Here is a 27,803-nt window from a genome sequence, read left to right as displayed (position 1 = left end):
GGTGGGGAACTGTGGTGTCACTAAGATTCCCTTCTTGTGGGGCTGGATAATTTAAACTAGAACTAGATACTAAACTACTCACTTTCTGGGCCAAATCTGTAGTCTCTTTTTTGAGCTCCCTATTCTCTTCCCGAACCGTTATTAACTCCCTCTGAATTCCTTCTAAAATGTCCCCCAGTTTCTTCAAGTCCAAACCTTCCGCCATTCTGCTTAGGTGCTACTTCAACCGTGGGCACTTCACTCTGTCAGACCACGCTCGATTCAATGCACAGGAGCAGAACGCCGCAAGTTCCCAATGCCCCTCCCAGGTTCTCCAGCACTGCACCTTATTGCACGAGTGCCAAACAAACCCAAGGGGGGAAAGGGGATGGGACAGAGAAGAGACGGCCACACTGCTGCTTCTTATTTTTTTTCTTTCTTCTGACTCCTCCTTCTTATCTTCTCCTGCTAGCACGACAGCTTAAGGACTGTAATATAATAACACAATTAGTCCTATGTCTATCTGCTTCTCTTCTTATATATATTCTCTTCGTCTTATTACCTACCCTGTCTGAGTGTGACCCTTGCCTCTCTTCTGTTGTATGCTTTTCTTTTCTTTTCTTTTCTTGCTTCTATGTGCTGCAACTGAAATTGTCAGAGTGTTAATTCCCTGTTGTGTGTCTAATCTTCTAAACTCTATTCCTTTTCTTTCACTCTACAGATTCCTCACCTATAGAATTTACAGCTGGGCATCACCTGGGGTTCAATGTAGGTAAGTATTCTTCTACTTGTTGTCCTTCTTACATTGTAGTCCTCTGCAGTTTGTTATTCTAATTAGTTTTAGTCTTTACTGAATAATTATGTGTTTGTTCTGATATTCACTTCAGTAGCTTCCTCTTAAACTAGGAGATGACTTTCTCTAAGCGTCACTAGAAAATAGTCGATAGTTTCACTTCACTCTGCCTCAAGGTATATTTGCTCACGACTGACACTTGCCGCTAGCACTGGTTCATAGTCTGGTGAAAACCTCACTGTGTCTCTTATACTTTAACACCACAGCCTAGAAATGAGCCACAAGTCTTTATGCGCGTACACCCACTGCTCCACACGGAACAGTCTTACCGCGCTCTCCAGATGATTCGAATTCCTCACGGACAGCTCACGAACTCTCCTCCACGACTTCTTCCACAGGATACTCAGGACGGGAAAAATGCGAAAAGTGGTGCGCGTCGAAGTTTTCCCTATTACTACGCGACGCACCTCAACGAACTTCTCTCCCTCAATTCTCAGGTGAAGTGCGCTTCACCTGGAACTATCAGATGGCGAGGGAGCGCTAGAACGCTAACTCGCTGTCCAAACAGAGGGCTCTTGGCGGCCATCTTAGAATCGGTTTTGGTCAATCTTTTACATAGATCCTTTGTCTTCTTCCTTCTTCCCTTTGCCCTTACTCTTACCGGGCTCACAAACAATGTTTTTCTGAGTCGTGGTTTGACAATCCTGACAGTACCCTCCCTCAAAGTGCTTCCTTTCAACTTGGGCTTTTTGGGAAATTTACGGTGAAATTCCCTAATTAACCGAGGGGCATGAATGTCTGAGGATAACACCCAAGATCTTTCCTCGGGGCCATAACCCTTCCAATCTAACAGATAGTATAACTTTCTCTTCTTCACCTTAGAATCTACTATCCTTTGTACCTCAAACTCCTCTCCTTGCTCAGTTTGGATTGGTTTGGGGGGTCTGTTGATTCTTAAACCACTCAAAGTCTTTTTTAATAGAGAAACATGGAACACTGGATGTATGTGCAACCCCTTGGGTAACCTTAATTGATAGTTCAAGGTACTCAATTTCTTGTCTATCTGACAGGGTCCTATGAATCTAGGTTGAAACTTCCTGACCCCCTTAAGTTTCAGATTTTTTGTATTCAGCCAAACTCTGTCACCTTCCTGTAACTCAGGTTCCCTTCTTCTATTTTTATCTGCATAGTGTTTGTAGTCCTCTTTTGCTTTGGTTAGATTTTTAGTGGCTAGACTATGTACTTGTGTCATGTGTTCAACTAAATCTGTGACTGCTGGAACATCCACTTCCTGGAAACTTAATGTGTGATGGGGGTGCCTCCCTGAGTTCAAATAAAAAGGGGAATAACCTGTGGACATGTTCTTAGCATTATTATGTGCAAACTCAGCTGCCCACAGATAATCTGGCCAGTCCCCCTCGTGATCTAATAAACACAGTCTCAGATACTGCTCTAATTCTTGGTTGGCACGCTCTGTCTGCCCATCAGATTCGGGATGATAACTAGTGGAATATCTAGTGTCAATGTTCAATTTTCGGGTGAAGGCCCTCCAAAAATGGGATAAAAATTGAGCACCTCGGTCTGATATTAAAACCTTAGGAATACCATGGGCTCGGACTATATTTTGACTAAAAGTGTGTGCTAATGTTTTAGCTGTAGGTAATCCCTTTAACGGCACAAAATGTGCCATCTTGGTAAAAGCATCCACACAAACTAATATGTTGTCAAAACCCTGACTCGATGGCAAATCTACAATTAAATCGAAGGTAACTGCATGCCAGGGGTAAGGTGGTGTGGGTAAGGGTCGCAAAAACCCTTGAGGTGCTTGCCGCTCCGATTTTCCCCTAGCGCAGATCTCACATGTGGCTACGTACTGACGCACATCATTTTTCACATCCGGCCACCAGAATCGTCTTCTCACCAGTTCTTCTGTCTTAGTCATGCCTTTATGACCTGCCAAAATACTATCATGACATTCCCTTAAGGCCTTCTGCTGCATTTCAGGTGTGGGCAAGTATAATGCCCCATCATGGTATGGTAAACCTTCTCGAATTTCTCGCCTTGTATCTCCTTCCAACCAGTCTGTAATTCCCTCCAAGGTCATTACATTCAGATTCTCCTTCCCTTGAGTCTCCTGCAAAATCGCTCCAACCAGCCTTTCAGCAGGGATGATTGCCTGATCCTTGACCTCTTCCACGACTCCTTCGGTTCCCAGTCTGGAAAGGGCATCTGCCTTACCGTTCTGCAACCCAGGTCGAAAGGTCATGACGAAGTCAAAATCTGCGAAATACAATGACCATCGCAATTGCCTTGGGGTTAATGTTCTGGCCGACTTTAAAAATTTCAAATTCCGATGATCGGTATACACAGTGACCACATGTCTTGCACCCATCAAATAATGCCTCCAATCCTTAAAAGCATCCTTGATGGCTAACAACTCCTTTTCGGTGATGGTATAATTTATCTCAGCTGCTGTCAATTTCCTGGAACGGAAGGCCACTGGATGCAATTGCCCCGTTGTCTTATGCCTTTGGGATAGTACTCCTCCCAATGCCAAATTTGACGCATCAGTTTCTACATAGAAAGGCTCTGAAGGATCTGGATGGAGTAAGATTGGTGCTGTTGTAAAGTCTCTCTTTAATTGTAGAAATGCTTCCTCTGCTTCCTTAGACCATTCAAATTGAACCCCCTTCTTTAACAGTTTCGTAATGGGGATTAACTTCTTGGAAAAGTTTTGTATGAACCTCCTATAGAAGTTCGCGAACCCAATGAAACTTTGAATTTCTTTCACAGACTTAGGGGTTTCCCAATCGATGACGGCCTTGATCTTGTGCTCATCCATGGTTATTCCACTGGGCGCAAGCACAAACCCCAGAAACTCCACGGTGATGACATTGAAAGCGCACTTCTCTAACTTGACAAACAAGCTGTTGTCTCGCAACTTCTGTAAGATTTTCTTGACATGCACCTGATGTTCTTCTTCGGTGTCAGAATAAATTAGTATATCGTCTATATATACTATAGCACTCTGATCTATGAACTCCTTCAGTACATCATTTATGAAATGTTGAAAGGCAGCTGGAGCATTGCACAATCCATAAGGCATGACTTGATATTCATATAGCCCATGCTTAGTTCGGAATGCCGTCTTCCATTCGTCTCCTTCACGAATTCTGACAAGGTGGTAGGCCCCTCTCAAATCTAATTTTGTGTAAATTTTTGCTTCTTTAACCTGATCCAATAACACAGATATGAGAGGTAAAGGATAACGATTTTTGATGGTTATGCGATTGATCGCCCTATAACCTATGCACGTTCTCAATTCTCCGTTCTTCTTGGGAATAAAAAATAATGGAGATGAGACCGGCGATTGAGATGGTCGGATGAATCCATTCGCTAGGTATCTTTGTATATACTTCTTCAAATGCTCATCTTCTCGCTCTGTCAATGCATAGATTCCACTGCAGGGAAGGTTGTTTCCTGGTTCCAGATCTATTTTACAATCATAGTTTCTATGCAGAGGGAGTTTTTCAGCCTCCACTTCGTTAAAAACATCCTGAAATTCGCTGTATTCTTCTGGCAGATTTACGGTACTTATCACACAAATGGTCGCCTCTTTTTTACTCAAATGATATGCCGGTGATTCCTCTTGATTTCTTTTACAACCCCTGTGGCAATTCAACTTGCAATACTTAGAATTCAAGGCTATAGTTCGTGCCTCCCAATCGATAGTGGGAATATGCTCAGTGAGCCAAGGGAGACCAAGAATCAATTGAAACTGTGGAGCATCTATTAGATTGAATTCCAGTATTTCTAGATGTCCTTCTTCAGATTCTAGCTCTACAGGCTCCGTATGGCTCACAATGGGTCCAGATGAAAGATTGGTCCCATCGACAGCTTGTACTGCTTCACTCCTTTCTTTCTTGATAGCCTTCAATCGGATCCTTTCGGTGAACTTTAGATCACAAAAGTTACCCGTGGCCCCTGAATCAATCATGACTGCGACTTGTGTTAATTTCTTTTCTCGGAATCGTAAGATCATCATTAACACCAGATGTGGAGATGCTGACTGCAGGGTATTTGCCAGGGTATGAGCTTCTGGAGTTGTCCTAGATTCTGCAACCACCAGTCCAACTCCATTTACTGGTGGTGCGAGGCGTTTTCCGCCGGCGATTGCTTGGGCTTCTTGGGACAATTACGAACAAAATGTCCCCCGTTTCCACAATATAGGCATTGTTTATTTACTCTTCGTCTCTCCTTCTCTTCCTTCGAGAGAGGACCTCGAATGGTCCCAATCTGCATTGGCTCTCCAACCTTGAATGAGTCCAAATCCTTATTCCCTTCCGTTCTGATTCTATCAAATCTCGGTACACTTGGACGATATTCCTTTCTTCTCTCTCCTCTCCTTTCACTTTGACGGAAGTCAATTTCTAAAACCAAATCTATTAGCGCTGAAATCTCTGTGGGTCGGTTGGGCACTTGCGCTAAAGCATCCTTTAGTTCATCTTTTAAGCCACGATAGAAAACTGCAGCTCGTTTATTCTCCGGCCATTCAGTCTCCACTATCAGCTTATTGAATTGAGCCAAGTAGGCCACCAAGTCTCGGTTGCCTTGTCTTATTTCCAATAGTTCATTGTCGGTTGCTTGGGAGACCCGGCGTCGGTCGAATATTCGAAGGAATTCTTTCTTAAACTCTTCCAGATCGTATAATATTGGGTCATTACGAGTCACTATAGGCATAGACCAAGACGCCGCATCTCCACTTAAATACGACAAGATAAATGCCACTCGAGACTGCGCATCAGGGAAAACTGCCGGACGGCACATGAAGTGTAAAGTGCACTGTGTTATGAACACTTGAGCCTTCTGGGGGTCCCCTCCAAAACGCTCTGGAGGGGCCAACGGAATTACTGGAGAAAAAGAATGAATGACTTGAGTTGTTAACTTAGGGTGGGGAACTGTGGTGTCACTAAGATTCCCTTCTTGTGGGGCTGGATAATTTAAACTAGAACTAGATACTAAACTACTCACTTTCTGGGCCAAATCTGTAGTCTCTTTTTTGAGCTCCCTATTCTCTTCCCGAACCGTTATTAACTCCCTCTGAATTCCTTCTAAAATGTCCCCCAGTTTCTTCAAGTCCAAACCTTCCGCCATTCTGCTCAGGTGCTACTTCAACCGTGGGCACTTCACTCTGTCAGACCACGCTCGATTCAATGCACAGGAGCAGAACGCCGCAAGTTCCCTATGCCCCTCCCAGGTTCTCCAGCACTGCACCTTATTGCACGAGTGCCAAACAAACCCAAGGGGGGAAAGGGGATGGGACAGAGAAGAGACGGCCACACTGCTGCTTCTTATTTTTTTTTCTTTCTTCTGACTCCTCCTTCTTATCTTCTCCTGCTAGCACGACAGCTTAAGGACTGTAATATAATAACACAATTAGTCCTACGTCTATCTGCTTCTCTTCTTATATATATTCTCTTCGTTTTATTACCTACCCTGTCTGAGTGTGACCCTTGCCTCTCTTCTGTTGTATGCTTTTCTTTTCTTTTCTTGCTTCTATGTGCTGCAACTGAAATTGTCAGAGTGTTAATTCCCTGTTGTGTGTCTAATCTTCTAAACTCTATTCCTTTTCTTTCACTCTACAGATTCCTCACCTATAGAATTTACAGCTGGGCATCACCTGGGGTTCAATGTAGGTAAGTATTCTTCTACTTGTTGTCCTTCTTACATTGTAGTCCTCTGCAGTTTGTTATTCTAATTAGTTTTAGTCTTTACTGAATAATTATGTGTTTGTTCTGATATTCACTTCAGTAGCTTCCTCTTAAACTAGGAGATGACTTTCTCTAAGCGTCACTAGAAAATAGTCGATAGTTTCACTTCACTCTGCCTCAAGGTATATTTGCTCACGACTGACACTTGCCGCTAGCACTGGTTCATAGTCTGGTGAAAACCTCACTGTCTCTCTTATACTTTAACACCACAGCCTAGAAATGAGCCACAAGTCTTTATGCGCGTACACCCACTGCTCCACACGGAACAGTCTTACCGCGCTCTCCAGATGATTCTAATTCCTCACGGACAGCTCACGAACTCTCCTCCACGACTTCTTCCACAGGATACTCAGGACGGAAAAAATGCAAAAAGTGGTGCGCGTCGAAGTTTTCCCTATTACTACGCGACGCACCTCAACGAACTTCTCTCCCTCAATTCTCAGGTGAAGTGCGCCTCAGCACGGGCGCTTCACCTGGAACTATCAGATGGCGAGGGAGCGCTAGAACGCTAACTCGCTGTCCAAACAGAGGGCTCTTGGCAGTCATCTTAGAATCGGTTTTGGTCAATCTTTTACATAGATCCTTTGTCTTCTTCCTTCTTCCTTTTGCCCTTACTCTTACCGGGCTCACAAACAATGTTTTTCTGACTCGTGGTTTGACAATCCTGACAAACGGGTAGACAATAACACTAGGTAGGGTCCTGTCCAGCGGGGCTGCTCGTTCTTGGTTCGCTGAAAATTCTTCACGAGCACCCACGCGCCAGGTTCAATGGTGTGCCCTGGATCTTCAGAAACCTGTGGCAAAGTATCATGAACCTGTTGATGCAGAACACGCAGTTTAGCCGTCAATTCGTACAGGTAGTCAAGCAATACAGGGTGTTCTATCTCACTAAATTTTGTCGGCCGCGGCACTCCCCAAATATTTGCCGGGCGACCAAACACAACCTCATAAGGACTCAGACCCATTCGCGAATGCACAGTCATTCTTGTGGACAGAAGGGCTAACGGCAAAGCATCAGGCCATTGTAGACCAGAGCTCGCTTGAATTTTGGCCAATTTCAATTTTAACGTGCCATTGTAGCACTCAACTAGACCAGCTGACTGGGGATGATTGGCAGCGTGGAACTTCTGCCGGATTCCTAACCCATCACACACTCTCTTCATCACTTGACCCACAAATTCGCTCCCATTGTCACTCCAGACCATTCTCGGCAACCCATACCTAGGGAAAAATTCCTTAATAAGGGCTTTAGCTGTGGACAAGGCAGTATTGTCCTTCAAAGGGTAGGCTTCCACCCATCTAGAAAAAGAGCAAACAACCACTAAGACATACTTCAGGTTGTTGCACCTCTCCATGTGGATGAAATCTAGCTGCAAAGCCTCAAACGGATACGTGGGAGGAGCAAAATGACCAGCTGGAGTTGGAGTTCCCTTACCAGGATTGTACATCAAACAAACCATACAGTTCTTGACCAGATTCTCTGCACACTTAGGAATTCCAGCATTTTGCCATACTGGGGCCAACAACTTACAAATCCCTTTCACACTGATATGGGCCATTCCATGTGCCATCGTAACCACTGGAAGTACATACGCATCAGGCAACAACCATCGCTGATGCTCTGACAACTCAACCCAACAACCATTCGAGTCCAATTTACCCTTGCTTTCTCTCCATTCATTCAACTCTTTCTCTGTAGCTTCAGCTTGGATGGATTTCACACTCTCAATCGTATCTTCACACATACTTCTATCTGGAATCCATCTCGCCGAACCCGCAACATACATTCGACTCATCACGTCTCTCACAGTCTCTTTCGCGACTTCATCTGCAAACGCATTACCACGACCAACATCATCCGTGACTTTCTTATGCGCACTGCATTTCACGATCGCAACTTGCAACTGCAGAGTAAGAGATTCAAGAAGTTCGTTCACCAATTGACCATGTCGGATCTTGGTCCCATGCTAAGTCAGAAACCCACGTTCTCTCCACAATCGTCCAAAGCTAAGAGCAACTCTGAACGCATACTGTCTGTCAGTGTACACAGTCACTCTTTTCCCTTTCGACAACACACACGATCTTGTCAATGCAATCAACTCTGCCGCTTGTGCTGAATTATGTGGGATACGAGCAGCTTCAACAATCGTATGCAAAGTCGTAACCGCATATGCCGCAGTCGTATCACCATTCGGAAGCTTGAAGCACGAACCATCAACCCATAAAGTACCATCACATTCCGCAAGAGGAGTGTCCCTAGGGACTATCCTCCCTTTCGTTTCTTCCTCAGTCCTAAGAAAACAATCATGCTGTTCGGTATCATCTGTCTCAGTTGAGATCGGCAACAACGTGGCTGGGTTCAACGTGTTGCATCTCTTTATATGTACATGACTTGCTAACAAGGTCAACTCGTAACCTGACAACCGAGCACTAGTTAAATGCTGTGTCTTGGTACGGTTCAACAAGGTATCCACTGCATGTGGAACCATCACGATCAGTGTATTGTCCATCACCAAACCAGCAGACTGTCGGATTGAAACAGCCGCTGCCGCTGTAGCTCTCAAGCAACTCGGCAACGCTCTAGCTACCGGATCCAAAATCGACGAAAAATAAGCACATGGACGTTGCTTATCGCCAAACTGTTGAGTCAAGACTGACATTGCACATCCCTCTCTCTCGTGGACATACAATGTGAAATGTTTACTGTAGTCGGGAGTACCCAACACAGGAGCCGAACACAGCGCATCACGCAATTCTGAAAAACTCTTCTGACATTCGTCAGTCCAAGGAATAGGATTCGGAGTATCCTTAACAGTAAGAGCTATCAAAGGTTTTGCAAGCAACGAAAAATTAGGGATCCACTGTCTACAGTACGATGTAATACCTAGAAACGCACGCACTTCTCTCTGTGTCATAGGCACACTCATTTTCGCAATCGCTTGAATTCTTTCTGGGTTCAATCTTCTTCCCTCCTTCGATAAGAGGTGACCTAAGTAGGTAACTTCTTGTCGGCAATACTGCAACTTTGAAAGAGAAACCTTATGATGGAAATCAGACAAGTGACGTAACAACGACAGAGTAGTCTCTCTACAAGTCTCTTCATTGTCAGCAGCAACTAAAAGATCGTCAACATACTGAATAAGGGCAGCACCATCAGGTAAAACCAACAAATCAAGTTGCATCTTCAAGGCTTGACTATAGATCGATGGACTCTCACAATAGCCTTGAGGAGTGCGTTTAAACCGGAAACTTTGGCCTCCTAAAGAGAAGCCAAAAATATCTCTACTCTCCACGGCAATTGGGATGCTGAAGAAAGCATTCTTCATATCAATCACCGAAAAACCACGTGGCTTTGGCCGGAATCAAAGTCAGTAAAGCGGTGATATCAGGCACGACAGGGAATTGCGGAACAACGATCTTATTCACCTCGCGAAGATCGATCACAAACCTATATACAGGAGGCTGAGAAGAATCGGTTCTCTTCAGAACAGGCAAAACCGGACTATTGCACACATTACCTCTTGTTTCCTCAATCACACCTTTCTCAATCAGATCAGAGATGATCGCCAAGAGTGCTCTTTCACCATCACTTGAGATACGATACTGTGGAATGCGTGGCAATCTAGCATTCGCCTTCAATGTCACAACATATGGCGGAATCTCCAAAAGACCCACATCATTAGGACCAGTAGCCCAAAGAGAATCAGGAAGAGAAGACAATTCAGCTGGAAGTTGGTCTTTAGCCAAATACATCGCAGAGATCACTCTCTTTCCCAATGTAAGCTGTACTCCTGAAGGAGAACAATAAAGCGTCGCATACAATCTCTTCAACAAGTCCAATCCCAACAAGTTCTCACCACAACCTGTCATCAGAATGAGGGGTGCTTCGAATTCACAAGGTCCGACAGAAAGAGACAAAGGACTAGAAATCGGATTTCTAACCGGGGCGCCAGAAAAACCTACTGAAACATTCGTTAAGCCAGACAAAGGTGCGCCAGGGAGTTTAGAGTGCATGATAGAACTCTTCGCAGCACCAGTATCCAACAGAAAAGGCTCTAACACACCTGATGCAATCACTTCAACATAAGGTCCACTCTGATCTACTAGAACTGAAACGACTCCGTCTCTTTGTCTGTGGCTGTCCTAACAATCATTACCTTCCTTATCCTCTCCTTCAACGTAATAATCGTCCGCATAATACTGAGCCGTCCTACCAGACGCGCCATTCTGTTGATCAAAACAATTCATCGAATTCTGCGGAGGCAAGGAACGCGCAATCTGAGACATACCACGTCCTCGACCTCGCGGAGCTTGTTGAACACCTCGATCTCTTATACCAGAAACACCATTCGTGCGCTGTAATAAAATCGGGCAACTATTCTTGAAGTGACCCTCTTCTTTGCAATACGCACACTGATTAGGACCTACAGGAAAACGCTGTTGAGAAAACTCGAACCTTTGCGAGTTTCTCTGATATTGTTGGGGTTGCTGATAATCACGCTGGGTGTTGCGAGGCGGGTATGCTTGCTGCAAAAGAACCTTAGTCTTCAATTCTTTAGTCTTTTTATCCGCTTTCTCTATCTCATCCTTATTTCTATTCTCATAGTACTGGGCAGTAGCCAATATCTGTGCTGATGAAGAAACAGCCCAGGCACTTTCAGAATCCTTCAACCTATTGCACAACTCGGGAAGCAAATTATGCACAAACTTGTCAACGAACAACCTTTGACCACCTTCTGTACTCATGTCTTGACCACTGTGGTCTGCAAATGTCTCTTCAAATCGAGTGAAAAAGTCGGACACAGTTTCGTCTTTCTTCTGCTTGCATGCAGACAACTTCTCCCAATTGACACGCATAGCAGGCATCAAAGTCTTCATATAATCAATAATTCTACCAGGAAGATCAGCAATCACATTCTCGGGTTTAGCACCACCTATTTGTCTTTCATCTGCAGTTCTAAGGTTATTCCATGTATCACCTAATTCCTGCGCATGATCCGTATGACGAATCTTACTCCATATAGGCTGTGGAACAACATTCCCAAATAACATATCTATATCAGCCAAATTCATAATACATGAACCCGCAGTTTGAGATAGCTCCTTATAAAACCCCGCAGGATTTTTACGTGGATCAGGCAGAGTCTGCTTTAGAGCTAGGACTTCGGCACGCTTCCATGGAACATGTACCCAAACACGCTGGAAATGTGCCAGAACAGGTGGATTAGCATTCGCATCACCAGGTCTCCAAACAGGAGGAGCCTCACGCATCGGATATTGACGCGCCTTTCTCCTAACTGAAGAATCGGGCACAAATAATGACCTAGAAGGAAACTCACTCCTAAACGACAACAATGTCGCGACTGCTCTTTCAACATCAAGACCCACTATAGTTCCTTTCGCAAACTCGGACCGCACACGGAACAACTCATGCGGAGTCTGCCCTACCTCACTATCTTCCCACTGTTCACGAAGGAAAGAACACATCACATCAAATACGTATCTCTGTTTCGGTGCTTCCCATTGATAGAAAACATCCATAACACCCTCAAGATCATAGTGCAAAGGAAAGGTAAGCCATTTACGCGCCAAGTGATCTAACACTGTCCGTTCATCAGGACCAGGCAATTGACTACGCAATTGCTTACGCTCTACAACAGGAGACACACCCAATGAACCCATTAGAGGAGAAAAAAGACTAGCAACCGCATCAGTCATCCTCCGTCGAGCAGAAGGAGAAGGTGACAAAAGAACAGGAAACAAAGCAGAATGAGAAGGAACTGAAGTCGGGACAGTGACAGAGGGAACAGACTACACAGGTATAGGAGTAGCAGACGAAGGAGGTAGCAAAGACGGCGGCCCTTGAGAAGGCTGCGCCGAGGCAGTAGTAGCCAGTAGAGGGAGAGCTGGCTGTTGAGGAACCACTGGGGGTAAAACAACCGGGGGTTGCGCAACTACAAGTGGCGGAGGTGCGGTAGCACTCTGAGCATAAGGGGGTGGCGAACTTAATAGATGTGACATTAAAGGATCTTTCGCAAGATCTTTCTTTTCTTCTTGCTGTTGAGGCGGCAAAGCTGGATAACATTTGTCTACCGCTAATTGACGTTGCCTAAACATCTGTTCGCTTTCTTGCTCCTCCTCATTATCCCTAAACTGTATAGCAGCCTGCACCATCGACATACCTTGTGCACGCTTATTTCGTTTCGCTAACTTAATTTCCTTCTGTTTGGCTTCTTTTCGCCAAAGGCGGAAAGAGTCAAACATTGCCGGCCGGGCTTTCTTTTTGAAGAGTCTAACTTCTAAATTATCTAAAATCTCCGTGTCATAACTACCATATTGGGGCCATTTTAGGATACCATCCTTCCTAGTATACTTAATCCATACGTCATTATACGTGATGGGGCCCACACCGTGTTTTAAATAGAGCTCATAGGTCGGAGTTCCAATCGGAGGCACCGGACACGAGTCCTCCAATCGGGAATCCCTATTACAACCATAACAAAATATCTTTCCAAGTCTGCTAAGACCAGGCATCTTCGCTCACTAGTCTAGCTTCAAACTTCAAGGGAATATCAAAACGATAGCCTCGTGAATACACGAGTCCCTCGGCTTTGGGGCCTGCAGGTACCAAATCAAAGCGATCCCGAAGGATACCAAAACAAACTAAGGACTGGGAGACGCTCCACTCATACTTAACTGAAATATCGATGATGTCGCCAGAAGACCCGTCTATCGTCTCACTTTACAAGTCATCAAAGGCTCCAAGATAGGGCGACAGTCAGGGCAGCAGTCCTTCGTAGCCGTCGGAATGCGGGGAACTTCGCAGCAAAGACTTTCGGACCACAACGACATACAGGGGTCGATGAAGTGGTAGGCCTCCCTCCAGAATTTTCACACGAAGCTCCTCACGATCTTCAGGCTTGGACCGGTACCGCTGAAGTCGCCCCAAAGTTGGGCGCCAACTGAAGAACCGGGATTTAAACCCAGCGGCGCAGGGGACACGCCCGAAGTCTTCGGGTCCACCTGTCTTAGAGTACAGAGACACGGGATTCTTCTGTTAACATCAAAGATCAATTTTATTAGCTGCAGCCAGTAACAGAGGTCCTAGAAGTACAACACGGTGTATGTTCTCAGGAGACTGTTCAACATAATAGAGCGGAGCATCGTCTTTTATGCCAAAAACCACGTTCCTGGCTAGCATCAATTACTCACAAATTTGACCAATCAGAGGATGATATTTACAGAGGCATCACAGAACGACAAACCCACTTTCAGTTACCCAACCCATCGCCAATGCCAAAGGCAAAAAATCCAGCATTCTTGCTCGAACAGGCCGGACGGGCCCATCATAAAAGACCTCAACCCAAATCAATATTTTAGGCCATAAGGCCATAAAAGGAAGAAGCAGAAACAGATGAGGAGCAAGATAGAGGGGTGTGTGCGTGTGCCATAGAATCAATAATGTCCTGCTCTTTGATCTCTATCTGACCAGCTGCTTAACAAGGTACTGGCTCAACAAGTTTAGCCTCGGGCAACAGGGTCAGTTGACTCAGGTCAAACAGGAGTCAACACGAACTCAAGCTAAGGTGTACGCGTCCTTAGAGGCTCGCTTGGCCACAGTCATCCTGTAGTCATTAGCCTATGTGAGGGCAACCACAAAATGGCGGTTATGCACAAAATGAAACCCAAGGGTGCAGACTAGATCGTCAAATACACAGTGAATCCATCGGTGTAGCATGACGAAAACGCTTACGCATACCGCACTTGTCAGTCGCGGTTCGCTGATACCAAAATCATCACGATACGACAACCTTCATTGAACGGGTTCAGAATTCACGGAACCACACATATTGGATGTTGAGATGTCTCATCTGAGGACGTAAAACAAGAAATTCTTTGCGACGGGCATTAGTTGCATTGGAAATATCTTGAGATATGAAGAGATTTTGGTCCGACCAAATAAGACGTCTTTTAAATCTGACAACTTTCAAAACATGCATCAACTCAGTGAATTCGAGAAAGAGCATAATTATTCCACGCGGCTTTTTGGCGGCAGGGTTTAAACGTCCCAAACGATGTGCTCTTTGTATGTTGAGGGGACTTGTTGAAGCTGGAAGATCAAGGAGCTCTGGAAGGAACTTCTGTAGGAAGGATACCAGATCAGGACGTTCAAGATTTTCCGGAAGACCATAAAGGCGTAAATTTTTTCTACGATTACGATTTTCAAGGTCCTCAGTATGACGTTTTAACTTATGAATTTCCTGTTCTAGTAATGGAATTTTTGTAGAGACATCCTACAGATTGCTAACACGTTGTTCCAGATCTAGAACCTTACTTTCCATGACAATCCATCTTTCCTCAATCTGTTTCAGTTTTTCATTTGTAGTGGACATGAAGGGCTGAAGACCACAAACTACATCCAGGATAGAGTCCAAAACAGGATTCTGAGAAGAATGGATAGGAGAAGGCGGATAATTTTTATGCCGCTTTGGTTTTGTACCAAATATGGAGGATCTGGCAGTATGAAGATCGGTAGGCATTGTGCTTTGCAATAGGAAGCAACAAAAAGTTGGAGTAAAAGTGAAGTAGACCCAACAAACGTCGAAGATAATCCAAAAATAACAAGGTCGTGGTGATAGTTCTTTCAATATGAGATCAGGATATGGAAGTAGCACCAGTGAGCCAAAATAACAGATGTACGATATGTGGAGCTCCTCAAATAATAAAGGAAATCACTTTTTGGTAAGAATGCTGCTCCATTTTGGATAATCATACATTTAACCTGGCAATTCAGTACCTGTATTTTTCTAGTGCTAACATGTAACAAACATAGGGCAGGATGATTACTTATTATATAATGAACACATCAAGTCTCAAGTTTTTGCAAATTATTGTTCAGAGTGTGTTAATTCATTAAGTTCAAAATAAAACTAAACCTCTAAGAAATAATCAGTTTGGTGCTTCAGTCTAAACCATGCTTCTGGCATGGGAGAAGCATTGTGGCACCGCATTTACACTACTATCTGAATCAAAATTGGAATGTTTCATTTCCAACAGAAGGCATTTAACTATTTGTATGTGCCTGCTGTTAAAGGAATTATATGCGTTTCCCAGTGACAACCGACAGTGGTGTAGATGGAAGAAACACAATTGCCACATGAAAAGTTTTACTCTGATCTGCTCTCAAACATTCTATCAGCCTTACACTTTCTTGCCTATGAAGTCAATGCCTTATTTCTGCCAAACAGTGGCCCACACATACAGGCTAGTACAGCAAAAGTCTATCTCATTTAAGACTTCATTTAGGACATGCTTTCTTTTTTATGTCTGGCTACTGACAGCTTCAGTTGGTTACCAGAGCTTATGTACTAAATACAAACAAATACACAGAGAGTGGGCTTTGGGTCAGCACCCTTCAGCCACTTTCTTATTTAGACGTTCCCCTTTCAGGTATTGCGTATTCAAAGTATTGTTCAATAACATATTTGAAACTGTGATTCAAGTGAGTCCGTCTCCCATAATGCAAATTTAACTATGGGGTATTCAAAGCTTTTGTATCAAAATATCTGAAAAACATATTTTTTAAATGCTTCATTTGGGAGGGTGTATGACAATTCAAAGGAAGGAGGCCACCACTGAGTGATCCTGTGCCTAGATCATCAGAGGTATGCTAACACATCTTGGCACGGACAGTCTGTGTGTTAAGGGTTACTGATAGAAATTAAACAAAGAATGCAAAGCTCCAGCTGTTCAAACCGCTGGGAAACCTCAGCATATAGATCACCGACAAAAAGCCTCTCACACCCTTCACAGTACATATGCACTCACATCAAGGATTGGTTGCATCATGAATACAGGTCCCTTTACAGTCGTATTTAAAAGACAAGAATATAGTGGTGTCCATTTAGTTCTTATTTTAACATTCCATAGTGTCTATGTAGTTATGGTTAGGTCACAGTTTCTATTTAAATGCCATTTTTGTGTTTTGGCAATAACTCTGGTGCAGTTCAAAGAATCTGCAGAAAACTTAAAGAAACAAAAACATTACCTGATTGACTTCAGCATTACAAGTTTTGTGCAATACTGTATTGGGTTGATTTTCAAAGGAGCTAAAAAGTGTCCTTTTTTATTTTAACCATTATAGGAATATTTACTCTTTGCTACAGAAAAAAACATATTGACATGAATTGCACCAAACATGGCATGAAACTAGAACTTTATTTATGGAAGTGTCTTTGCTTGGGTTTGTGAAAGTCTGTGCAGTAGTTTTTTTGAAAAATGAGAGTTACAAAAATGTGTTGGGCTTGAAAGAGTTGAAAAGTTAGAAATATCTGGATCAAATCTGGCGTAAATTTGAACAGTAAAGAAATCTAATTGTAGGACAGGTCAATATTTCATCATCCATTTCTGTTCTTTAAACCCAAAGATAGGTTTTCAGAATAAAAACCTCTGTTTGGCCGCAGGAGAAAATGTTTTCTTTTAGCCACCTTTACACTACACTGGACATGCACTGGTACCCTTAACAAAAAATGCCCACTTAAGGGGGCAGGATAAGTGCGGCTTGACAGCCAGGCCTAGGCTTGAGCACCCTCAGTGGTCCCCAGTTTAAAGATATTGGTTCATGTCATAGGATCCTGAAACTCCTCTTTGAATAAAGATAATGGTTCATGTCACAGGATCCTGAAACTCCTCTTTGAATAAAGATAATGGTTCATGTCACAGTATCCTGAAACTCCTCTTTGAGTCAGGCATTGAGCAATGTCATCCACATTCAAAAGTGCGTGGACCCAGTGCGCGTCTCAAATTGCAAACGTTCTGGACCCTTTGTTGTGTTCCCTTCTAGTGCAGACTGCAAAAGTGGGCCCAATGAAGCTCCAAATTTTACCCAGTTCACAGACTCTGGTCCCAGGATTATGACTTGTGCACCTATTTTGGGCTTTAAATTATCAATGTAAAAGGGATTGCTCATTGGTGAAAACTGGAGTATTGTTCTACCAAAATATTTAATCCTGCTCTCAAAGAAAAATATTCTATATCTGTGTGTGATTCTCATTCTGTCTGAGTGCTCTGTGTCATGCAAAAATTACTTTGGGGAAGGCGCGCATCATGGCAGAGCAGGGAGGAAGCTGTTTGGAGAGAGGGGAGCCTGCTTCGTCTGAAGCAAGGGAGGAGAGACCTGGGTCTTCTTCTGGTGCATCGGGAAAAAAATACATTTTTACCAATGTATTATTTTCATATAAGCCATACCCTGTAAGAGTCAGTTTTACCACTATTATTCTCCCTGCAGGGCATCTCTATGGTTAACTATGACTTTCATCTAAAGTATGGGGGAGATTAGTTTTTCAAGTTTATCAATGAACTTATTTCTTTGGCTCATTAAGTATTCTGAAATGAGTGCTCCTGAACCTACGGCCTGAATTGAAAAAAATCAATGAATATTATGTTTTTGCACTACAACGTACTGTCAATTTTGACCATTTTGGATCCTACTATCAGAAGAACTCTCTAAAGAAGAAAAATAAACGCTGAGCAAGAGAGCGGAGATGGTCTAAAGGAGCCTGCTCACCTGAGTGGAATTTGTGGATTGTTGACTAACATTATTGGAACCAGGTCTCTGCTGACTCCATGCAGATGCTCTGCATTGCTACTTCCCATAAAGAAGCATTAAAAACTTGAGAACCCTCTATTCTATTCCCAAGCGGTATATGTTTTCTGAAATGGATCTTGTTGAACTGGTGCGTTTTGCTGACTTTCCGAGAAACAAAACATATGCATGTCCTCCATCTTGAAATGATGATAAACTGCCCAACAGTTTATCATCAGACGCATGCCTTCGTCCTTCTTCTTCTCAAGGAAAATATTGCTTACAAAGTCCACCATGTTCTTAAAAACCTCCACAATAGCACCTTTTCCCAACAAATCTTGAAACTCCTTGTCTACCAATTTTGACTGGTCCTGACTGAACACAATACCTTTCAGAATCCAAGTCTTAACTGGCTCTACTATGAACTCGATACATTAACCATGCACTATCTTTAAAACCCATGAATCTTTTATAATTCTGACCCAATTGATAAAACTAGGCGAGTCTGTTGCCCATTTTAACTAACCCCGGGCGGAGACCTCTGCTCCGTCTACAGAATGTGCGGAGATTTGCCTTCACCGTGTTCCGCGGAGAAGGCAAATCTTCGCACACTCCACAGCAGAGCAGAGTTGGCCAGTCCCCGCCTCCACCCCCTTATTAAGAAGTAAGTTAACATTAATTGAAAATAAACTTAAAACCACTTACCTCTGTACTGCGGTGTCCCCGGGCTGCCCTCCTCCTCTTCCTAGCCGTACTGGTAGTGCTTGAGAAAACTGCGCATGCGCGCACGCAGGCGTAGTTCTCGCAAGAAACGCACATGTGCAGTTAGCATTACCGGTACAGCGAGGAAGAGGAGAAGGGCAGCCCGGGGACGCCGCAGTACAGAGGTAAGTGGTTTCAAGTTTATTTTTAATTAATGTTAACTCACTTCCTTATAGAGGGTATGGAGGCAGGCGGCGTAGCGGAGTTCCATAGAGTTTGTTTGCAACTCGGTGGACCTCCGCGTAGCCCCGCTACGCCCACTACGCCCAGGGTTAATTTTAACAGGATAACAATAGGATCTTGACTTACCTGAACCTCAGGATCGATGGTCCCCATGGTTCCCTCTTCCTCTGATTCGCTGTCTCTGAGGGTAAAATCCAGATGACTGGGCTGATTCCTGGTTCTGATAAAAAGGTCTAAACCCATGGGAGAGTGAACTCCACGTGAATCCCTATCCATGGCTGGGAAACTGTCCCTTAGTTCGCCCAGCCCAACCAAAAACAAGTTCATTAATATCACACTGTGACTTCTGTATAGAACAATAGACTCCCACAAACTTTGACATTTCCTTGATGAAATCATCGCCAAAAAGAAGACCATTGACTGCAGACCCTGCTTCATTATTAGTCAGGTACGCCAATTTAGGATAAATTGTGCTATACTGAAAGAGCTGTGTTAGCATTTCCTTAAAGGCAAACTGCTTGTTGCACCCATTGCCTCAGTTCTTCCACATCTATCTTCTCCTTATTTACACAGGCCTCCTCAGCTATATCAAAAGCCTTGGTTAATGAACCAATCACGTCAAGTATTCTGTCCTGACACATTCATAGTCCTTTATCTAGCCTTTGCGGGGATCACACCTCCATTCCCAATAAAGGCAATATGTTTTAATCCAACTGCTGTGTTACCATCATATTATTTGACAAAGAAGGTCTGGGCCATTCTAATTTCAACCTTATTCTAACATTTTTAGGTATTTGTCTCCTTAAACAAAACAATCCACATATTCCCTGACACGAGGCATAGGAGTACACTCTGGGGAGAGAGGGTGTTTTATCATCATACGATCGAACATGCAATCCCCTAAAGGATCAGTCATAACATTGTGATCCTTATTGTTAGAAATGTCTCTAGTTGGCAGACGTAGGTACCTTTGTCCAAGTAGGGACCCTTCTTCCTAGTCAGGGTAAGGGGGATACACTTCTAAAATAACCCCTGCTCACCCCCTTGGTAGCTTGGCATGAGCAGACAGGCTTATCTGAGAGGCAGTGTGTAAAGCATTTGTGAACACATACAGTAATACAGTGAAAACACTACAAATGGACACCACACCAGTTTAGTAAAATAAGTCATCTTTATCTAAACCAAAACAAGACCAAATGACACAAATCCTCAGTACAGTAATATAAATATGACTTTGAGATGGTATAAATAGTTCAGTTGAAAACAAATTGCAGATGCAACACTTTTCACACAAAGTACCTTGGATATGTCAAGCACAATAACAAAAAGGGGCCGCAGGGAATGTGATGCATTGGTTCCTTACACTAAGGGAAGGTGATGCATCAGTTCCTTACTCCCAGGGAGGTGTTGCATCGGTTTCTTATCAGAGACGAGGTGATGCGTCAGTTTCTTACTGCTTGGGGAGGTGATGCATTGGTTTCCTACTGCGTCCCCCAACGATTCGACAGACTTGGCGCCTCAATGTGATGCGATGATCCGGGACGATGCATAGATTCTTGCAGTCGCACAGCAGGCCTTGCCGCGGGCAGGCACTGCGACGATTTCTTTGGTGATGTGTCAGAAACAAGTGAGGATGCGTCACGCTTCTCAAAGTTGGGTACCTTTTCCAGCTCCCAGCGGCAAACAGCCTCCAGAGGTCCAAAACAACAGCAGGCACCTCTTTGCAGGTCATAACTCCCAGTAAAGAAGTTCAGGGGATCTGGTGGTGAAGTGTTTGTGTCCCTGAGACTTCAGAACAGGAGGCACGCTCTTCTTCAAGCCCTTGGTGATCTTCCTCAAGCAGGGGACGCAGCAAACAGCAAAGTCCTTTTCCCTTTCCTTGGCAGAAAGTAGCCACTGCAGGCCAACTCCAGTCAGCAAACAGCACAGGGGCAGTACTCCTCCTCAGTTTCTCCAGCTCTTCGCCTTGGCAAAGGTTCCTCTTGATTTCCCAGTAGTGATCTAAAAGTCAGGGGTCTGGGCCCCTCTTTTTAGACAGTAAAATCCTTTGTTCTCTGAAGGCAGATAGGGCCTGTGCCAAGCCAAAACCAGTTTTGTCCTCACTTGTGCAGCTTCTTGACAGGAGGTGGAGACAGCATTGTGGAAGGCAGGCCAGGCCCATTCAGGAGAAAGGAAATCTCCGCCCCCTACTCTAAATGCAGCCCAGGTCTATTCAGCCCAGCCCTGACTCATCAGACTCTCTGGAGCCACTGCACCTCCCCAGCCCCTGTCCCACCGCAGCCAGACAGTCAATACACACCCTGGCAGAAGCACACTAGATGGCTAAGCAAGAAAATACCTACTTTCTAAAAGTAGTATTTTTAAACACAGAATGTAAAAATCACCCTCACTGAAGGATGCATTTGAATATTCTGAATTCAGGCATATTAAACTTTATTTTCCTACCTTGTTCCCAGGGGTAGTTATGTTTATAAGATGTTATTAGCAAACTCTCCATTGTATCCTATGGGAACAGGTAGTCTTGCAATGGTGAAAAACGAAATTGCAAGTAATTCACTACCAGGACATGCCACACACATCAGGGCATGTACTATCTTTCACCTACATTGCACCCTGCCCACAGGGGTACCTTGGGCCTACCTTAGAGGTGACTAACATGTACGAAAGGAGAAGGTTAGGGCCAGGCAAGTGGGTGCACTTGCCAGATCGACTTGGCTGTACCAGACTGCACACAGGCTCTTGCAATGGCAGGCTTGAGTTACATTTACAGGCTGCTTATGTGGGTGGCACAATCAGTGCTGCGGCCCACTAGCAGCATTTGATTTACAGGTCCTAGGCACACACAGTGCACTGTACTAGGAACTGACTAGTAAATCAAATAGCCAATTATGGAAGCACCAATCCATAGAACAACTTACCAAGGGCGCACTTGCACTTTGGCACTGAACAGCAGTGGCAATGTGCCCAAAGCATCTAGACCAGCAAAACAAAGTCCAACACACAGCAAAAACACAGGAGGCAAAGGCAAAAAATGCAGGGGAAACCCACACTAATGGTGCCAGGTCTAACACTTATCTTCCATACTCCCATGGAGCTCTTTATCCTCCTGGTCAGGATATTACTTATTCTCAGAATCACAATCAGAAAAACAGTTTAACTAGACCTCTACACTGACAGAGGAATCATCACAATGCACAACAGTATACTTGCACCCTTTACTGGAGCCATCTTCTCTTTTTTCAGGGACCTTAAACTCCCCTCCTTGTGTGTCTTCAACACTTCCATGACCAATGTGCCTGCAAATTCCTTGATCTGCCTCCACAGACTTTCTCCTCTTAATTTGAACAACACTTATTTCAATATTTTTTCTCTTGCTTGAGACCTTACCTCCTTTCTCAATATGGGAGTCTGTCTCTCCAGCTGACCAACAATGTGCCTCTTCCAAGCCAAGATCTCACAACTGCAACAGAATATCTAACTTTTTTTCCATTTTGTTGTCAAACTAGAACAGGAACATCAGGGCATTTACATCAGAATGAGAAATTACCCACTCACTGCTTCTTCAAATAAAAGTGAATCCAGATACAAAGTGCTTTTAGTGTGAGCACAACAGCCGCGGATTCAAGTCTAATAGTAAGTAAATAGCTGCAAATTATGGCTCCTGCTCTAAAGCAATCGTTTCCAGTAGTAAAATTATTCTTGACACCCACAGAAACTCATGCATTTTTCTACACCAGGCAAGATCATCTTTGTGGCAGTCCTCCCTAGTTGCTTGTGCATGGTAATTTCCTGTCCAAAATGTTTCCTAGCATGAATGAAACACTACCTGCTTGGAAGTTCACTTAAAAAAGTCTTTGGTCTGAGGAACTCGTGCATTCATCCAGCTCCATGAGGAAGTCTCGAATGAGGAATATTCAAATGCAACTACAATCTCCATGGGCACAGTCAAACAATTGAACCAGTTATCGATTAATCTTTCTTTTCAGCTTGGGCTGGAAGGGCTTTGTACTCAAACCACCTCAATACTTTTTCATCCTTTTTTTACCTAGCCACCTATCTCCATGACAACAAACTCTTCAAAGTGTTGCTAGGTACGCAATGAATCGCAACATCTGTTCAGATGACAACAAGGTGTCGCACATGAACCTGCCCAAACCTGGAAGCTATCTTCTCAACCCTGCAGTCATTTCTCCCTATTCTCCAGATAAATGTGGTCTTTAAGGACTGAGACAGCACCAACACAATGTTTTATTTAAAAACACATGTGCAAAATTCTATTCTTCTTGGCAGTTGGTAATAGAAATAGGAAAATCAGACGAGTCAAAAAGCAAATCATTTGCAGCAGTGGGATAAAGCAAAATGCAGAGGGATACCTGCGGAATGTGAAGTGGGGCCTGAGTCTCCATATGTCACAGATGTTCATTGGTCTTCGCCATGACAGGATAGGTGGCCCCTGAAGGACTGGGTTTGCATCACGCCCCTGGTTTATACCATTCAGTCTTATGCCAAAGCCTGCATACTCCATCATACCACTAGTGAGTAAGACCTTGATTGTAGTGGATCTTCGAAACCAAGTGACGCTCCTGCATAGTAACCGCAGCAACCACAAGTGCCAGCCGGGTGTGTCCTGGACTGGCAGGTAGGCCCTGGTGTCCGCAAGCCTTTCCGACCCCGATGAAAGAGATATAGATTTTGGACTATTGTCCTAACTGCCTTTTATCCTAAAGGGTCTGGAAGAGCCATGTCAGAATGGGGAAGCTTTATTACTGCCATATATTGTTCCTGGTCAGCAAATGGATCCCCAACTTCTCCTAGTTGTTTCAAGTTCTCTCACAGAAAGGAAAGTTCGTCTCTCCACCCTTCAAGCCCCTTTCTGTTGCTAAACATAAAGGTTTCCAAACAGTTTGCTCCAAGTTACCTAGACATCTTTGTCATCAGTCATCAGATTCTCAGATCAGGTGAATGTGCTCAATGAGATGTAAATCCAGCGTCAGAAGCAGATTTTGTTGGCAGAACTTTGAGAGAGAAAAAACCCAACTAGATGCCCTTTTGGAACTGTTATATGATTAGCTTATTTACTTTCATGAAACGAGTATGTATGAATATTACAGAGCGAACTACTCGACTGTCATTGGAAATTACAGCACGAACTGTTGAATATCCTTAACACTCGCGAGTAATTGTCATCAGGCAGACACATCTCTCCCTCATCACATTACTTACTGGTATCCTACCTGGAGGAAGACACTTGGTTATTTCCAAAAGGCATCCGATCAGCTTCTTTTGTCCGATATTTTGCCCCTAATTCCCGAGCTGCCAATCCCAATCTCTTTAAGGAATTATGTGCCCTTATTACTGTTATTACTGAAAGGCCCACACACGTGTCTGCCACCCCTTCTGTAATATGGCAGTGCCCCCGGGGAGCAAGGAACGGGTGCGAATGCCTGTTGCACTCCTTGAGCACTGTTACAGCATGACCTTGACTCGAACGGCGCTTGTGCAGCTGAAAGAACCCCCCAGACCTCTGATAGCATGCCTTCTGATTTCCTAATGTCAAATTATTGCTTTTATAAAGTTATTAGTTATTAGTACTGTTTTTCTTCCTTGAAGAACTGGGAGAAAATATTGTTGTACTTTAAGTTAGCAATTAAAGTCGTTTTTACAGAAGGAACAGATCTCAAACTATTTAACTTCGAATATTTAATTAAAGTACTAAATATCTTGATGGCTGGTGTTGAAGGCGCTTAACATATCCTACTTACATAAGGCTGTTTTTCAATTTTTAAATATATTCAGAAACATACATTAGCTGTTTCACATCTGTACTAAAAACAATTGGAACCGTCAAGGAGAAAAGTAGGGATCATTTTGCAAGAGAATTTTCATGTTTATTTAGGAGTCCCACACTGGAAAAAGCATAATACACATTTCTCTGAATAAAAAGATAATACACAAGGGAAACACCACTCAGTGCCACATATATGTAGGCACCGAATGCGATGCTGTGTGTCAATACAAAGGCCGAACTATTCAGCTATTCAGACAGAAGCTGCAGCTGTGACAATCAAGATATAAAGGCAATTGAATAGAACATTGTCACAGGATAGTGGTATCCTGCTGTGATATTCATAGAAAGCAAAGAGCGAGGTGAAATCGGGACGCCTCGAGACCCTTAGCCTGTCCAAAACTGGCACCACACTGAGCCAGCACCAGTGCCGGATTAAACCCTGTGAAGGCCCCTAGGCAGTAGACATTTAAGGGACCCCCTCACAAATTATCTCCAAATACGTTTTTAATATTGCCAACCAACAATTTAAATAAACCAATTTTATTTCACAAAACGAAACATTAACAATTATTAATGTTATTAAACACAAATTAAGAGGAAACAATTTAAGAAAGCGTGATTGTAATTTTTTTTCAAGATCACATCAATATTATTTTGATTCGTTGTTGCCGGGCCCCCAAAAGGAGCTGGGCCCATAGGCCGTGCCTGCTTTGCCTATTTGGTAATCCGGAGCTGGACAGCACTAGATCGAACGGGTACCAAAATAAATATAAAAGAAGCGGAAGACATACCCGTCTGTCCTAACAGGAAACTGACTGCAGAGGACTTAGCTCTGCGAAGCTCTATTGCTAGGAACTATCTCCTGGCTGATACTGAACGCTATGTGAGCATTAATCTTTCAAGAAAGAAATCAGTTGTTGTTTCCACTGTTTAAAAAATACATGCATTGGTTTCAATATATTATTAGTATAATTCAAATATCAAACCAGAAAGCATATTTAAATATTCATTTTATTTGCATAAACTATAATTTCTGAATTAGAGGAGGATAGATATAGTAGAGGCACCAAAAAACGGAGATTTATCATCCATATTTTTGTGGTATTGCCCCCTAGCTTGTGTGTTATCTAGACAGTGGACATTCCACCCACAGAGAATTCTCACTCTCCACTTTAGGGTCCACCAAGACTTTCTGCGGAGGTTACTGACAGAAATTAGAGCAGAGCCACGATTTAGTATAGATTGACTGATCCACCATCACCTCAGGTAGAGTTGCGTCTGGGAAGCCACGGTTTAGTCTAGATTGACTGATCCACCGTCACCTCAGGTAGAGTTGTGTCTGGGAGGCCACGGTTTAGTATAGATTGACTGATCCACCGTCACCTCAGGTAGAGTTGCGTCTGGGAGGCCACGGTTTAGTATAGATTGACTGATCCACCGTCACCTCAGGTAGAGTTGCGTCTGGGAAGCCACGGTTTAGTATAGATTGACTGATCCACCGTCACCTCAGGTAGAGTTGCGTCTGGGAAGCCACGGTTTAGTATAGATTGACTGATCCACCGTCACCTCAGGTAGAGTTGCGTCTGGGAAGCCACGGTTTAGTATAGATTGACTGATCCACCATCACCTCAGGTAGAGTTGCGTCTGGGAAAGATGGCCAAAGAAATTGAGACAGACCTTCATGTAAAACTTAGTAGAGTATCTCTAACATGCAGGGAAACCAGTCCAAGCATATTAGGGAACCTAGAGGCAGATGTACTAAAGCATTGTTTGTGTCCTCAAAATGACATTTTAATATTTACACAACCCATTTTGCAAGTCAGAAAATATTTTCTGGCCTATTAATATGCAGGTTTTTATATGAAAGTCAGAGGTGAGTCGCAAAAAGATATTGTGCAATAAGATATTGCTATTTGCGACCTCTCTCTTTGTACATTGGGCCTTTATAAACTGGAAAAGGCAGTCCACCTCCATAATTTGGGGGTACATTTACACTACCAACTTTTGGTGGTGAAAATGTCACCATCCAATATGGGCATTTGAGGAATTTCCAACACAGGTCTCCAAGCCAAAGGGCAACTTTTATAGCAGATACCGCCACTTCGGTAGATACGCTGAGGACCTGATTTAGACCCTGTCCATCTGTCATGGTGGCAAGGTCGTCTCTTCCACCACTCTGGCTGGACTGCCACCTGCCAAAAAACAAGATCACTGCTGGCCACAAACGGTCTCTGTGCTTTCACAGGAGTTGCTGCTACCACAATCTTTAAGGCAGCTCCACTCAAAACATTTTTGTTTTTCAGAAACAAATTCCAAAAGTGGGAATTTGTTTCCAAAATACTCAAAAATAATGACCCCCTACACCTGGGAGTTTGCTCCCAGGGTGTGTGGCTTGTTATTTTATTCGCTGTTCATAGCCGCCAGGTTTTATCAGGCTTTACATGGCAGTGAGCGACAGAAAAAAGGACATCTGACTGGTCACTCTAAATAGGGCAGGCAGTCTAATGCCCTTCCTCTCACGACCCCTACTGCATTGGGCCGTCAGAGTGCGTTTTTGAATGACAGGGGCAGCAGGCGTACCCCCTGACTCAAAATAGAATAGGCCGCCCCAGGGTTTGGCGTACAGGGTACTGTGCCACGTTTGTAACAGAGCACGCTGTCCATCAAACTCTGAAACCAGGGTTCTCCAAAGTCAGTCCTGGAGGGCGGGATCCATGCCAGATTTTTAGCATATCCACAATTCGATAAATGTAGTTATCTTACAAATCTGGCATGGATCTGTCCCTACAGGACCGACTTTAGAGAACCCTGCTCTAAATTATAAATTTGGATTTCCTTCAACAACTTGGTGAGGAAAATGCATAAAAATGACAAAACCAAAATCTACGACCAAAACTTTAAACCAGGCTAGTAGTTTTGGCATTTTTGTATTTCATTCTTTGG

The 27,803-nt window shown here is 43.7% G+C and overlaps 1 protein-coding gene across 1 annotated transcript in view; it reads left to right on the top strand.

Moving 5' to 3' along the window:
- The window catches only part of LOC146789460 (uncharacterized), a 232,180-nt gene that overhangs the window by 58,451 nt on the left and 145,926 nt on the right, over positions 1-27,803 (top strand). The window contains exons 4-5 of the mRNA XM_085631607.1: positions 701-751; positions 6,418-6,468. Coding sequence (XP_085487733.1) covers positions 701-751; positions 6,418-6,468 — 102 coding nt within the window. The remainder of the gene's footprint in view (positions 1-700; positions 752-6,417; positions 6,469-27,803) is intronic.

This window comes from Triturus cristatus, chromosome 10, assembly GCF_964204655.1.
Source record: "Triturus cristatus chromosome 10, aTriCri1.1, whole genome shotgun sequence".
NCBI classification, from domain to species: Eukaryota; Metazoa; Chordata; class Amphibia; order Caudata; family Salamandridae; genus Triturus; species Triturus cristatus.
The sequence above is the reverse complement of the archived record's forward strand: the minus strand, read 5'-3'. Positions and strand labels throughout refer to the sequence as shown.